The sequence below is a fragment of the Centruroides sculpturatus genome, unplaced genomic scaffold (genome assembly GCF_000671375.1).
Source record: "Centruroides sculpturatus isolate CEXI.00-Female unplaced genomic scaffold, Cexi_2.0 scaffold2456, whole genome shotgun sequence".
NCBI classification, from domain to species: Eukaryota; Metazoa; Arthropoda; class Arachnida; order Scorpiones; family Buthidae; genus Centruroides; species Centruroides sculpturatus.
In genome coordinates, this window is record NW_019386589.1 from 1 (window position 1) to 17,014 (window position 17,014).

At 27.3% G+C, this 17,014-nt stretch overlaps 1 protein-coding gene across 1 annotated transcript; it reads right to left on the bottom strand.

Annotated features, from left to right (window-relative positions):
* Positions 1-236: 236 nt before the first annotated feature.
* LOC111615368 (piezo-type mechanosensitive ion channel component-like) lies at positions 237-15,677 on the bottom strand (the record flags this gene model as incomplete). Its single annotated transcript, XM_023356785.1, has 9 exons — positions 15,443-15,677; positions 11,928-11,995; positions 9,849-9,914; positions 4,236-4,345; positions 3,856-3,928; positions 3,028-3,064; positions 2,796-2,940; positions 2,660-2,704; positions 237-403 (listed from the first exon to the last, which is right to left on the bottom strand). Coding segments are annotated over exons 4-9 (566 nt in total), but the record flags the coding sequence as incomplete, so codon positions are not given.
* Between the last annotated feature and the right edge of the window lie 1,337 nt (positions 15,678-17,014).

Below are 17,014 nucleotides of genomic sequence, written 5' to 3' on the forward strand. Positions count from 1 at the left end.
GTTCCACGATTTTTGGAGACTGTCTATACGCGGCCTTCCTAAACAAGCCTATATGTATGTTTGTCCAAGAAATTTTTGGATGAAATACAAACCGCACAACTTCAAAATCGCATAAAAATAATCCGCATAAAAAGAGACCTTACAGTATTAAACTTTTAATCTATAGATAAGAAATATGATATATAAAAAATGAACATCAATATACAATTTAATTAATTTATTTATCTAGTAATTACCTAAATGTAACAGCAGGTAATATAAAAAACATCCACAAATGAACAATAAACACAGTAAAAATCTGAAAGATCAGTTTTCCTAAAATACATTTCCTTAAATATAATGCTCTATCAATGATAATTAAACCAAACTGTGTTAAAAGCATTATTAAAAATGATGTAGGAACCTAAAGAAAAAAAATACATATTTATAAGTATGATAGTAAATAATAAAAAAACAAAAAATAAATTATTATTTTGTTTTAGAAAAAATACTGTTGTAGATATAAATTATATTCTCCGTGCTTGCTTAGCATGTGCCACATGCTAAGCCAGCCCCAAGAATTTGCCCCTGGTAATACAACTAAACTATCTTTTTCTACGCTTTCTTTATCATATGAACACTAGAAAGCCTTTTTCCAAGCATATCATGGGATTGACTAGGCCCAAAATAGAAACAGCTGAATGATGAGCAGAACCTGACAAATCTAGGACAGACTGCCCCTGAAAATTTTCTCAAGTTCTTGACCTTGTGATATTCAATGTGAAATGCAATTAGACAAAGATAAAATACACAAAGAAAATACCTTTATTTTGTGTCTGAACACAGTTTTTTCAGGTTCCAACTCTTTTACAGTACCCAGATTTTGGAGGATATTTACAAATTGTTTCCTTCAAAATATAAAACTTTAGATCCACAATTGATTGAATCATCGCAAGAATACATAAGCATGACAATTATAATATATCCAATAATACCGATCGTGACCTGAAGTTATTTAATCCTACTTAAAACTAAAATAAAGTAATTAGAAAGATAGGATATAGGTAGATGAAAGAGAAGTTTACAGGAAAGAAGGTACCCAATTCTAGACATATCTTGGGGTGCGGCAACAAAATTTCAGTTCCAATGTCCTCACGAAACAGGGTGCTGGGTCTTCCTTATTTTGTTAGGATATGCCTAAAAATTTTCCCACTTTTGATTTTCCTTCAGTCTCCAGTTGAGACTTCTACTCTGAGATTTCTATTTGTGGCTCTAGCCAATGCCTCTAACAACTTGGAAAGTGTTGCCACCAGGCTGGTTTTTACCCGGACAGGTAGATTTTTAAATTTATGGTCTGGATTGATTATTAATTTGTCCGGTTTTTGTAGAAATTGTGAAATTATAATAAAACAAAAATTTATGAAAATATTTGTGAGTATTTTATTTTAATGGTTAAACACTTTAACTTCACACACCCCAAACTTATCCTCATCTTATCCCTAGGCTAAGAGTGACAGAAAATGTACTTTTAAAATTCTAACTTGCAAATATCTCTGGCAAATACTAGGTCTGTTCCAACACAAGTCCCTAACTGGTTTAAAACTGTCATGTGCATTATTCAGTTCTTGGCTGTAATATGACATTGCGCGTGCCTCGTATGGTTTCAAATTCAAACCAGTCAGGAACTTGTGTTGAAACAAACCTATTGTCTGGGTCAGCAATTTTGGAAAGGTGACAACACTAGACTTAGAGCACTTCCAATTCACCTGCTTCTCCCTGGACATCTGGCCAAAAAGTGCCACTCATACCCCCAGTTTTGCCCTCAGGGCTTTTTACTTTCCATACCTGATGGGAAGGGTTGGGTAGGAACATTCCAGAATTAACAACAACAAAAAAACAAAGAATCAAAGAAACAGGGAAGACATCAAGAAAAAATATAAATATATACAAAAAATGAAATATATATATATATTAATTAAGTCATTTAATTAATTTTTAAAACAACAGATAATTAAATTTTACAACCTGGTCTCAAATCCCTAGAATGGCACAAAGATGCCTTTATTAATTAATTAAATCATCTGACATCATATAACAAAAATTAAAATAAAATAAGTTTTTTAAATTAAAAGTACTGTATTTTTATTATTAGAGATGTTCAACAATATACATAGATATACATTACTTTTTAATAAATGTTTTATATTTGAAAAGTTTAGAAAATGATAGTGAAAATATTTTCAACAATTTTTAAATGATTGTATAATTATTTAGTAAATACAATATTAAAATATTATATATGCATGCACAATATATATCTAATTTGCCCTCTTAGAAAACCATTATGTAAAGCATATTTTTATTTAATTATTGTATTCCAGTTCAAAAATTTGTATTTTTTTAAATGAATAAAATAAATCATGTTATCATCAATTGACTTATGTCATAACTTTTGAATAATATGTTCCATTAATTACATTCATACAATATTTTTCGTTTGAAAAAATATTCAATTTTAAATATTTTCTGTTTCTAATTTTAATTGACAAAAATAAATAAAAATAGTACATAGAATAAAATTTCAAATAAAAATTTCAATATAAGCTCATAATTCATAAACAAGTAAATTAAATCATTTAATTAATTTTTAAAACAACAGATAATTAAATTTCATATTTACATTATTTTCTTGAAAGTAAGAAGTCAGTCCTTCATCAGTACCTGCCTGTAATCATTATTGGTCTTATTAAAAACATAATTAATTGGAAAATGAATGAATGTATTTCAAATGAACAAATGAATTTTACAAGACTTACCCCAAAAGCCCAATAACCAAAAGCAATAATGAAGAAGTTAATAAAATCACAAAAAAACATATATACATATACATCTACAGTTAGTTGTTGAGTAGAAAACAAATTATTAAAGAATTCTTTAAATGGTTCTAAGTAATGGCACATCCTTAAAATAATAATAAAAATAATAATAAATTAAACCATTACTTTATGTATTTGAGAATATTAAGAGTAATTAATAATTTTATCTTACCCATCAAAATAAGATTTTTGTTTTGAAAGCTTATGACCTGGAAAATAAATTTTGAATGTATTTGCAAATTTAATTCTTATTATTATTTTGAATATTTATCAAATATTTTCTGAAAATTATTTTATTGATTTAAATGGCCTAAGTTATCAATTTGAAGGATTAAGAACACCAGAAAAATATATATAAAGAAAGTATATTTTAAAGTAGTGTAAAAATATAAATTTCTATTTTAAATCAGCTTTTCAAACTTTATATATTGATTTAGTTTAATTGTTTGTAAAGTTATAATTCTTGAAGTAATAACATATAATAACTTCATAAATGCAAAATTTTTAATAATTCAAAAATCAAAATGACTAAAAAAAAATCTTAATTAAATTGATGCAAAAATCTGATTCTTAACTCTTGAATTACTATTTGTTATTTTCAATATATCTAGCTAAAATAAATTTTAAAACTTTTATATATAAATACATACAAAATGATTTTTGTATGTATTTTGATATTTTATATTTGAAAATAAAAAGTAGATTTTGATAATTTTATGTATAATAATATGAAATTAAAGCTTTATTTATTGTAATAAATATTTTGAATTCTTTACTTCTTACATTATTAACATAATTTCATATGGATATTTTGTGAGTTATGTGTTTGAAAGTCAATTTGAAAGTGGGTGCATATGATCTTCCAACAAGAATAAACTTTTTGAAGTGATCTAAATCATAATTTTCAATAATATGAAGATCCTCGTGCCCATAAATTAATATAAATAATTTTGAAGTTAAAAAAATTTCAAAAATTAAAAAAGAAAAAAAAAATACTAACCTGAAGTTTTTCCGATTTTATCATCATTACTTTGCACAGATACATTCATATTATTTCTATTTGAACCTGAAACCTGTATTCATGTGTTTTTTTTAATTTCCATATAAAAATAATTAACCTTTTTAAATCATATTTATTGACAATGTTCTTTATTAATATGAAATTATTCATTAGTCTTTAAATGAAAAAAATAATGACAAAAATGCATACTGATATATATGCTTTTAAGACTATTTTATTAATTTTGACAGATTATAATAATAAATTAGATATATATAATATATAAAATCACTATATATTTTCAGTTTCTATATTACCATCAAATAATTATGTAAAAATTTAAAACATTCATTTATTAAAATGATAGAGTTTATACTTACTTCTTTCTCTTCTTTAGATATATACATTTTACTATCATCTTTAGGTAAAGAGCCATTTCCTATTGAAATTCTGTCTTTCCATAATCCTAAACTCTTCATATCACATCATACTGCTATGAATTATTTGTATTTTATAACATTACATTATTTTAAATATAAATTAAACGATTTTCTTTACGAAAAAAATTTATGAAAATATTTGTGAGTATTTTATTTTAATGGTTAAACACTTTAACTTCACACACCCCAAACTTATCCTCATCTTATCCCTAGGCTAAGAGTGACAGAAAATGTACTTTTAAAATTCTAACTTGCAAATATCTCTGGCAAATACTAGGTCTGTTCCAACATGAGTCCCTAACTGGTTTAAAACTGGCATGCAAATTGTTCAGTTCTTGGCTGTAAAATGACATTTTTTTTCTGTATGGTTTCAAATTCAAACCAGTCAGGGACTTGTGTTGGAACAAACCTATTGTCCGGGTCAACAATTTTGAAAAGAAGGCAACACTGGTAATGGTAATGAAAAAACTTGTGTCTCCGTTGTTGTGATGATTATACCTCAAATTCAGATGCAATAGGGATATGCATCATTGAATTCTGATGATTTCCAGAAATGGGTATGATTTTTAGTGTCTTCAGTTCCTTATCACTATCTTTACCAGCACTATTGTCAGATCCAATCTGTTTCAACTAGAACAAGGAACATTGTTTTAATTTGACTAGAATTAATATGTTGTTTAGTCTTCAATGTCCAACTTAAAAAATTTTTCCATTGTGTACAAATTCAAGTAATACTGATTAAACTGCAGAATTTGACATTATTAAATTAGTTTATAATTTTCATTGTTAAACAAAAACAAAAACACTGAGTTCGGCGTTATATGCGTTTTATTATTGCTAGTACTTTCGACGAGCTTATTGTCGTCGTCCTCAGGCGATTTAGACAAAAATTATCGAACACAAAATAGAACGCGTAATATAAATTGAAATTGTGCTAAAGCCGTTAAGAACACGTAGAAATTTAAACATAATTCGAAAGCCGAACGAGCAGATAGCTCCGTGAAGTGCGAGCTGGCGCATGCGCAGAGCTATGCTCTCGCTGCATGCATTCTAGAGACTACGAGTACTCGCTTAATCGCTTATACAACGTGACCCATACACTGGGCAGCTCAAGGGTAGGGGTGTTGCAAGTGTCNCAGTTATGTTAATCATCATTCTTATCAAGATATACTTGGTTTGTCTTTATATAAAATCAGATTTTTTAAACTTAATGTGTTATTAATACAGTATAAGTTCATTAACCTAGTACCTACATGATGCCAGATTACCAAACATTTTTGTATTTTTGTAAAAATTTGACAAGTTATATACAATTTGAATATTGCAGACATTGCTGTATATATTGTACCAGCACATGCCACTGTATTTTTTTATTTGTTTATACATGCTATTTAATCAGTCTGAAGATGATACAGTGCATGACTATATTTTGTTAAGATCAATTGAAAAATCTGCAAAAATGTTAATGAACATGTTATTGTACAAAACGGCATTTGCAATAATTCATATATTGTAATGTAGTTTGAACCTGTCTATCTCAAAAATGTTTTTATCTTGAAATTTATTTTCTTCCCTGCATTTTCAGCTTAAATTCAATATTGTGGGGAAGTACTCGATCTTTAGAGTATTTTCCATGCAGGAACAAAACAGAAAGAAACTTCAAAGAAATAAATCACACACTTTATGACTCCAATTCAAGAAACTTAGTTTATTTTAATCCTTCTAATCACTTCTCTATCCTTTTGCTATAACAGAGACTAAAACAAAGGAAACAACACACACACAAAAAAAAACTCGCAACTCTCTCATTTACACATCATCTCGCCTTTTTCTTTCTTCCAAAAAGTCCTGCTTCCTTCATTGAGCATGCATGATATCCCTCTCTCCCTCCTTGATATGGATTTTTGGTTGTCATTGAGAATGCCCATTTGTTTTTACTTCGTGGCCCACCCAAGGAGCTGGTTACGCAACAGAACACATGATTTTCTGACCACAATTTATTTTCCATGTTTATCTCAAATAATTTTCTTCCAAAATTTTTATATCTCAAATTATGGATTGAAGTATCAATTACAAATTTTGATAATTTTTACTCAGTGACTACATATTGATAACATGAATTGTAGTTGAGAATCATCTCTTGTAATACAGTATATAGTTGCAATTAATGCTGCCTTTCTCTGATTGGCCACTAGTTTGGTTTGCATCTTATTGGTTAAAGAAAATTAGGCATCAGAAATTATTGATAAACTACTTGTTAAGATATGTCAAAAATGTTTTATTTATATCTAATACAGGTAGGTGTGTACTGTACTTGTTATGTATTAATAAAATACCGTACCTCCAATCAAACCTTAAAACTACATTTACTATGTAGGAATCTCTATATCTTGAATCCTATTTTGAATTTTTTCTTAATCCCATAAGATTTGAGATAGGCAGGTTTGACTGTGTTTATTTTCCAGACATTTTAAATACCAAAGCTACACATACTCTGAGTATGAAAAACCTGCTTTTAAGTTACAGGATACCTTTCAGAGGGTGCCAGATTAACCAACTTCTACTTTATCATTTTTTAAACTTTGCAATTAATTTCAGATAATTTTATCTCCTAAACTTTTCAAATTTACAGTTTTCAAATTTTATTTCTGTAAAATTATCAACTATAATAATTTTATTCTTTATTATTTTACAAAAATAATGAAAATTTAATAAGTTATCCAACTCAGTTTATTTTTACTTGAAAAATAAATTAATGAAGAGAGTACATTTTAAGATGATAGCTTCTTATTAAAATTGTTTTGGCATAAACTTTAAATAATTAAAAATATCACCCGTTAATAAAAGACTATACTACTGAAGGTACTAACATTTTTTAAAGTTTTTCTATTATTTTATAAAAATGTATCTGCCTTAGGAATAAGCATAAATTTTTCAGTGTGGTTGTATCTTAATAGATTGTGGGTTTTTAATTTTTTATATGTTAGGATTTTAAAAAATTATTTTATATTAATAAATTTAAATGTTTTTAATTAATGTCATTATTTAATTATTTACAGCTGAAACAAAATCCTAATTTTCATACTGAAAACATAACTATTTATAATAGGAATGAAGCAAAATTAATGTAAGCTTTCTATAATATTATATCTTTAAATTTTCATGTTAATTCATTATAGAATGATAAAATAAATCAAATGATTTCTACTTTTTAAATGATCATATACATATTATTTTCAGAATTGTAGTGTAATGTATGTGCACATGCATATATATAAGCTTTTTAATAATAATTTACATCTGTTAGAAAATGCCTTTATTTATTTTAACTTTATTTTTTATTATTATTTGATTTATTTTTCTCTTACTGGAATTTATCATTTTATATTTTTATGTTATAACTTATGGTGACACTTAACAAGTTTACACTAATACTATTATTATTTTTTTATTTCTTTTCTGCCCTGAGGACACTGGATACTCATCATGAGTTCATCTAGTTCCACAAAGGCTAGGGAGTGAGGAATGGTGCAAGAGTGGCTGTCTAGATATGTATGTATGTATGTATGTATACATATATATATATATATAGGACATCCACCCTCAATCTTTAGCCTTTATATAAAAAATGAGCAGATGAGCCAGACATTGCTTGGGCAAAAAATAACAGCAAAGATTAAAATTATTAGATTATTTTGTATTTCTAACCCTATAATATAATAATATAGTATTTGATTTATAATTACAAAAGCTACTTATGTAAGAGTTTATCACATAAAAGTGACCAATCTAACATTTTAAAAATACTTTAAATTGTGTACAGTAGAGGTAGAAAGTTTTTAAAATGTGTTAGATTGGTCACTCAATGTGATAAACCCTTATGTAAGATAACCTTTTTTGTTATATAAATCAAATACTATAATATAACAAACATTAAAACAAAAACCATATAAAGAGTTTGGTTATTTCAGCCTACCATCATCATATTTATTGCACTACTTGGATGGTACAAAATGAACAATTTCATTGGTCAAGGTGAAAATTGAAAATATGATATTTAAAATTTTTTAAGATATATCTTTTCTTAATGTTAACTCTAGGAAATTGTGCCATTCAAAGCCAAATAACAAATAGTAACATGCCAACCAATCAAATTTGGCACAAAACCAAATATTCAGGCAGAGTTCATATGCCTCCTCTGTAGACACAATCTTTCAGATATCCCCACAACCATACAGACGCTGCCTGAATTGAAAGCAAGCATAACACGCCATATTGTTGTAATTTCTCAAGAAACCTATTGGGCTACTGTTGAACATGCTGTAAGACTCTTTGAACATGTAATTGATGCAAGTGGATTGCACATTGAACAAATTTCGTGAATAAAAACCTTTTGTGTGTTTCCATTTTGTGTTTCTTGTTCTTCATGCGCAATTTTTTCTAGTGGTAGAAATCTGAACTTATTATTTTTTTTTCATTCTCCTTTTCCCCCATGGTCCATATAACATATATACCAAGTTTCATCAAAATACATCCATGAGAACAGGCTCTATACAAGTCTGAGTAGGGCAACTTTAATTATAACTACCTTGTATGACATTATCTAAGTTAGAAGTATGTAAAGGTAACTGCTGAGTTTTATAGCAATTGGTCAAACATCCAGGAGGGTATAGCAAACATCTTCATTTTATATATTAGATATATTTAATAAAAAGAATTCAACAATGTAATAATGAGCTTACTTTAAAAAAGCAAGAGGTTTAATACAAAAATATAATTTTAAGTCATATAATAATGACACATAAGACAAAATTTGGATTATAAATCAATTAACATCAATAAAATGTAAAATGATTGAAGTATTTTCACATTTATTTATGTAAAGCATCCATATCAAATATCATTTCGTATAACAAATTTGGTGATAACTAACAAGCTGCTTATAATTCAGTGTGAGAGAATTTATTTTAGACATTAAAATTAATTAATAACAATAATTTAAATGTAATTTTTTTTTTAAGAATGTGTTGACATTTAATTGTATAATCATATTTTGTCAATAAGTAGTTTAATTAACTTTTTAATATAAATAAATTATATTTAATTTATAATTTAATCATTTTTTAAAATAATATTTTAGATCTGAAAGATGGAAACTTAGAATAAAAGAGAGATTACAAGAAGGAAATGAAAGAACAATTCAACAGTATTATATATTTATTATTTCTTAAATTATATCTATTATTTACAGTAAGTTTCTTGATTTAACAGACTGCTTGGAAGAAGGGAAAGTCTTAAAATTAATAAATTCTAAAAATTTTTCGGTTTAAAAAATTTCTAAGAACCACAAGTGACGTTCACTCTTTAATTCCGACTTCGATAGAGTCGGAATTAAAGAGTGAACGTCACTTGTGGTTCTTAGAAATTTTTTAAACCGAAAAATTTTTAGAATTTATTAATTTTAAGACTTTCCCTTCTTCCAAGCAGTCTGTTAAATCAAGAAACTTACTGTAAATAATAGATATAATTTAAGAAATAATAAATATATAATACTGTTGAATTGTTCTTTCATTTCCTTCTTGTAATCTCTCTTTTATTCTAAGTTTCCATCTTTCAGATCTAAAATATTATTTTAAAAAATGATTAAATTATAAATTAAATATAATTTATTTATATTAAAAAGTTAATTAAACTACTTATTGACAAAATATGATTATACAATTAAATGTCAACACATTCTTAAAAAAAAAATTACATTTAAATTATTGTTATTAATTAATTTTAATGTCTAAAATAAATTCTCTCACACTGAATTATAAGCAGCTTGTTAGTTATCACCAAATTTGTTATACGAAATGATATTTGATATGGATGCTTTACATAAATAAATGTGAAAATACTTCAATCATTTTACATTTTATTGATGTTAATTGATTTATAATCCAAATTTTGTCTTATGTGTCATTATTATATGACTTAAAATTATATTTTTGTATTAAACCTCTTGCTTTTTTAAAGTAAGCTCATTATTACATTGTTGAATTCTTTTTATTAAATATATCTAATATATAAAATGAAGATGTTTGCTATACCCTCCTGGATGTTTGACCAATTGCTATAAAACTCAGCAGTTACCTTTACATACTTCTAACTTAGATAATGTCATACAAGGTAGTTATAATTAAAGTTGCCCTACTCAGACTTGTATAGAGCCTGTTCTCATGGATGTATTTTGATGAAACTTGGTATATATGTTATATGGACCATGGGGGAAAAGGAGAATGAAAAAAAAAAAATAAGTTCAGATTTCTACCACTAGAAAAAATTGCGCATGAAGAACAAGAAACACAAAATGGAAACACACAAAAGGTTTTTATTCACGAAATTTGTTCAATGTGCAATCCACTTGCATCAATTACATGTTCAAAGAGTCTTACAGCATGTTCAACAGTAGCCCAATAGGTTTCTTGAGAAATTACAACAATATGGCGTGTTATGCTTGCTTTCAATTCAGGCAGCGTCTGTATGGTTGTGGGGATATCTGAAAGATTGTGTCTACAGAGGAGGCATATGAACTCTGCCTGAATATTTGGTTTTGTGCCAAATTTGATTGGTTGGCATGTTACTATTTGTTATTTGGCTTTGAATGGCACAATTTCCTAGAGTTAACATTAAGAAAAGATATATCTTAAAAAATTTTAAATATCATATTTTCAATTTTCACCTTGACCAATGAAATTGTTCATTTTGTACCATCCAAGTAGTGCAATAAATATGATGATGGTAGGCTGAAATAACCAAACTCTTTATATGGTTTTTGTTTTAATGTTTGTTATATTATAGTATTTGATTTATATAACAAAAAAGGTTATCTTACATAAGGGTTTATCACATTGAGTGACCAATCTAACACATTTTAAAAACTTTCTACCTCTACTGTACACAATTTAAAGTATTTTTAAAATGTTAGATTGGTCACTTTTATGTGATAAACTCTTACATAAGTAGCTTTTGTAATTATAAATCAAATACTATATTATTATATTATAGGGTTAGAAATACAAAATAATCTAATAATTTTAATCTTTGCTGTTATTTTTTGCCCAAGCAATGTCTGGCTCATCTGCTCATTTTTTATATAAAGGCTAAAGATTGAGGGTGGATGTCCTATATATATATATATATGTATACATACATACATACATACATATCTAGACAGCCACTCTTGCACCATTCCTCACTCCCTAGCCTTTGTGGAACTAGATGAACTCATGATGAGTATCCAGTGTCCTCAGGGCAGAAAAGAAATAAAAAAATAATAATAGTATTAGTGTAAACTTGTTAAGTGTCACCATAAGTTATAACATAAAAATATAAAATGATAAATTCCAGTAAGAGAAAAATAAATCAAATAATAATAAAAAATAAAGTTAAAATAAATAAAGGCATTTTCTAACAGATGTAAATTATTATTAAAAAGCTTATATATATGCATGTGCACATACATTACACTACAATTCTGAAAATAATATGTATATGATCATTTAAAAAGTAGAAATCATTTGATTTATTTTATCATTCTATAATGAATTAACATGAAAATTTAAAGATATAATATTATAGAAAGCTTACATTAATTTTGCTTCATTCCTATTATAAATAGTTATGTTTTCAGTATGAAAATTAGGATTTTGTTTCAGCTGTAAATAATTAAATAATGACATTAATTAAAAACATTTAAATTTATTAATATAAAATAATTTTTTAAAATCCTAACATATAAAAAATTAAAAACCCACAATCTATTAAGATACAACCACACTGAAAAATTTATGCTTATTCCTAAGGCAGATACATTTTTATAAAATAATAGAAAAACTTTAAAAAATGTTAGTACCTTCAGTAGTATAGTCTTTTATTAACGGGTGATATTTTTAATTATTTAAAGTTTATGCCAAAACAATTTTAATAAGAAGCTATCATCTTAAAATGTACTCTCTTCATTAATTTATTTTTCAAGTAAAAATAAACTGAGTTGGATAACTTATTAAATTTTCATTATTTTTGTAAAATAATAAAGAATAAAATTATTATAGTTGATAATTTTACAGAAATAAAATTTGAAAACTGTAAATTTGAAAAGTTTAGAAGATAAAATTATCTGAAATTAATTGCAAAGTTTAAAAAATGATAAAGTAGAAGTTGGTTAATCTGGCACCCTCTGAAAGGTATCCTGTAACTTAAAAGCAGGTTTTTCATACTCAGAGTATGTGTAGCTTTGGTATTTAAAATGTCTGGAAAATAAACACAGTCAAACCTGCCTATCTCAAATCTTATGGGATTAAGAAAAAATTCAAAATAGGATTCAAGATATAGAGATTCCTACATAGTAAATGTAGTTTTAAGGTTTGATTGGAGGTACGGTATTTTATTAATACATAACAAGTACAGTACACACCTACCTGTATTAGATATAAATAAAACATTTTTGACATATCTTAACAAGTAGTTTATCAATAATTTCTGATGCCTAATTTTCTTTAACCAATAAGATGCAAACCAAACTAGTGGCCAATCAGAGAAAGGCAGCATTAATTGCAACTATATACTGTATTACAAGAGATGATTCTCAACTACAATTCATGTTATCAATATGTAGTCACTGAGTAAAAATTATCAAAATTTGTAATTGATACTTCAATCCATAATTTGAGATATAAAAATTTTGGAAGAAAATTATTTGAGATAAACATGGAAAATAAATTGTGGTCAGAAAATCATGTGTTCTGTTGCGTAACCAGCTCCTTGGGTGGGCCACGAAGTAAAAACAAATGGGCATTCTCAATGACAACCAAAAATCCATATCAAGGAGGGAGAGAGGGATATCATGCATGCTCAATGAAGGAAGCAGGACTTTTTGGAAGAAAGAAAAAGGCGAGATGATGTGTAAATGAGAGAGTTGCGAGTTTTTTTTTGTGTGTGTGTTGTTTCCTTTGTTTTAGTCTCTGTTATAGCAAAAGGATAGAGAAGTGATTAGAAGGATTAAAATAAACTAAGTTTCTTGAATTGGAGTCATAAAGTGTGTGATTTATTTCTTTGAAGTTTCTTTCTGTTTTGTTCCTGCATGGAAAATACTCTAAAGATCGAGTACTTCCCCACAATATTGAATTTAAGCTGAAAATGCAGGGAAGAAAATAAATTTCAAGATAAAAACATTTTTGAGATAGACAGGTTCAAACTACATTACAATATATGAATTATTGCAAATGCCGTTTTGTACAATAACATGTTCATTAACATTTTTGCAGATTTTTCAATTGATCTTAACAAAATATAGTCATGCACTGTATCATCTTCAGACTGATTAAATAGCATGTATAAACAAATAAAAAAATACAGTGGCATGTGCTGGTACAATATATACAGCAATGTCTGCAATATTCAAATTGTATATAACTTGTCAAATTTTTACAAAAATACAAAAATGTTTGGTAATCTGGCATCATGTAGGTACTAGGTTAATGAACTTATACTGTATTAATAACACATTAAGTTTAAAAAATCTGATTTTATATAAAGACAAACCAAGTATATCTTGATAAGAATGATGATTAACATAACTGGAAAATTTCAATGATATGAATTTAATTTCAAAACTAGAATCAAATACTCTATGATTAGATATTTTTCTTTCTCCAGAAAAATGGGAATTATTTTAAATATAAAATATTTTATAGTTCACATATTGCCTTCTTAAAACTGAGTGGACAGCATTTTTAAACAAAAAAACTCCAAATTTAGTTAACAAAAATTTTACTTAAAACAAAAACCTAACTCATTTAAAATAAAATTATACAATAATTTTAAAATAATTAAATCATTAGTAATTTAAAAGTTTTGATGCTTTCTGCCTCAAGGGCACTAGAAGATCTTTCTTAGACTCATTGTGTTTAATCAGTCCCACAATTTGATGGTTGGGTTAAGTGATAAGGCCTGACATATCCAGGACAGACTACCACAAAAAATTCCTGGAATTTTTTGACTACACAATTTCATTCCTGGGTGTCCAAAGTAGTAAGGCTAACAATGTAACCAATGCCTAATTTTTATTATTAATATTCTTAAAAATTAAAAGAATTTAATTATTATATAATATATAATNGGTGAAACACTCGGTGGGCCCCGGGGCGTTGATTACTGCTTTCGGCGGCTTCTCGCGGACGATCCGACGAATCTGTCGATTGCTAGGAGCACCCAGAGAACGATGCTTCCACGATGTTCCAAAATGTCCTTTTTTTTCTAAGATCTGGAGCACGCCCGTCCAGGAGACGACACACTACGTATCCAAACACCAAGAACCAAAAACTACGAACCAAGAACCTTTGTCCCTTGAGTCGCGCGGTTTTATAGATTTCTTAACCGTCGTCGCCTCTCCATTGGTCTCTCATAGTCACCTGGTGACAATTCGAAACCTAATGAAGGGCGCGGGAGAGGTCAACGTTGCGACTGAATATGGATCCTCTCTCTCGTCGCGTTTTCCTCGAATTTCTCCGTTTCCATTGTTTAACTAATTTTCCGAAAAAAACCAATTGCATTGTTCAATCGAGACACCTAATCCGTTTCCTTATCGTCTGAAAAGGAGCTCTTTATTTTCAATCGAACCCATAATTCGGACCTCTCAGTCGACCCCTGTTCGGGTCCTCACATAATGGGATGTCTGTATGGTTGTTAAGCCCTGGGAAAAAGGAAAGAAAAGGGGTTTGTCAAGAAAGTAGGGTGTATAAAGTGATGTTTGGGAGCGTAAAAAACCATTACCAAGTAGCTGAGTGCAAAGAAGTGAAAAATAATCAGAGTGGATTGCAAAACAAAGGGACAAGAGAGTAATTTAATGGTGGAATGAAGATCTCCAAATGATATTTCAAGTCTGTAACGAAAGAAGGTGGTGAGGATTCAAATTCTCACCACCTTCTTTCAATGTCTCGATCGTGTAAATCTCTAACCAATAAGGTCTATTAAGATTATTGTCGGGTTCCTAATTGTACTACAGAAGAAAATCTTAATGCATTGTACATCCTTCGGGATAAAATTGTCGTTAAATTAAATTATTGTTCCATTACTTTGGTTTGTTGTCTTTGTCTTGTCCTCACCTGAGAGCAGTAGTTCAACTCCCACAAGTATCCAGTTTATTCTGTTCACTTGTTCATTTTTTTAGCCCATTGTAGAAATTGATGTTTTTTTGTCTCTTTCGATTTGTTCTATCCCCAATCTCAACACAAACGTCCATGCAAAATTTCAGAAATTTTTGACACAAAGCACAATAGTTATTAAGCTTCAAAGAGAGTGAACAAAATCATGTATCTCACACACACACACTAACATCCATACATACGGTAAAAATCCCCAAATTTTTTTGCATTTCTCAACATTTCAAGGCCCAAGACCGAAAATGTAAAAATTTTCGGGGGGCATTTTTAAACAAAAAAACTCCAAATTTAGTTAACAAAAATTTTACTTAAAACAAAAACCTAACTCATTTAAAATAAAATTATACAATAATTTTAAAATAATTAAATCATTAGTAATTTAAAAGTTTTGATGCTTTCTGCCTCATGGGCACTAGAAGATCTTTCTTAGACTCATTGTGTTTAATCAGTCCCACAATTTGATGGTTGGGTTAAGTGATAAGGCCTGACATATCCAGGACAGACTACCACAAAAAATTCCTGGAATTTTTTGACTACACAATTTCATTCCTGGGTGTCCAAAGTAGTAAGGCTAACAATGTAACCAATGCCTAATTTTTATTATTAATATTCTTAAAAATTAAAAGAATTTAATTATTATATAATNAACAAAAAACATATTTGAAGATATTCTCTTGTAAAAGATAATCTTTTGTATCTGCTTTATATTATTGATCAGATATTCTAAAATTTAAATAAATAAAAAATTTTCCTATTTGAATAATTAGAAAATCTCATTTTAATAATAATCAACAAAATAAAGTTGTGTTCTTTTTGTGGTATAGAATAACTCACTTTGTAAAAATACCATTTGGAATTATGTCAACTAAAGTTATGAATTAATATATATCAACAAGATATAAATGTTAAGTCATCAGCAGTTGTTTATTTTGAATAAGATAAATAATATGACTAGTTGTTAAACAATAAAATATATATAAAAATTTAATACAACGGAAAATAATTTTTAATTTATGAATTAAATAATACTTAATTTTACTGAAAATATTATTAGTGAAAATAATATATAATATTACATATTATATATAACAGCTTTTAATAAATATATATTAGAAACTATTTTATTAAAAATATTGAAATATAATTTTTTAAAAATTCACAAATTTGAAGAAACACTAAATAAATAAGTGTCTTCATACTTTGTTCTTGCTAAACAACTCAGGAACTTAGCACTCATAAAAAATATATATTAATAAATGGCTAGAGTAAATCTGCCCTAAAACTGTTATGAGGTGTTTAACAAGGACAAAGTATGCAGACACTTTTATTTATTTAGTACATTTTTAATTATTATTGTCTTAGCAATTTAATTAATAACTGAAATATAATTGTTGCAATATTATAAAAATTAAAAAAATAATTTTTTTAGCATCCTAGAGAAAATTTTGATAATCTTAGGTTGCATCTATCTAATTTTAATAGCTACGATTAACATGTGACAATTATTTGTCATAT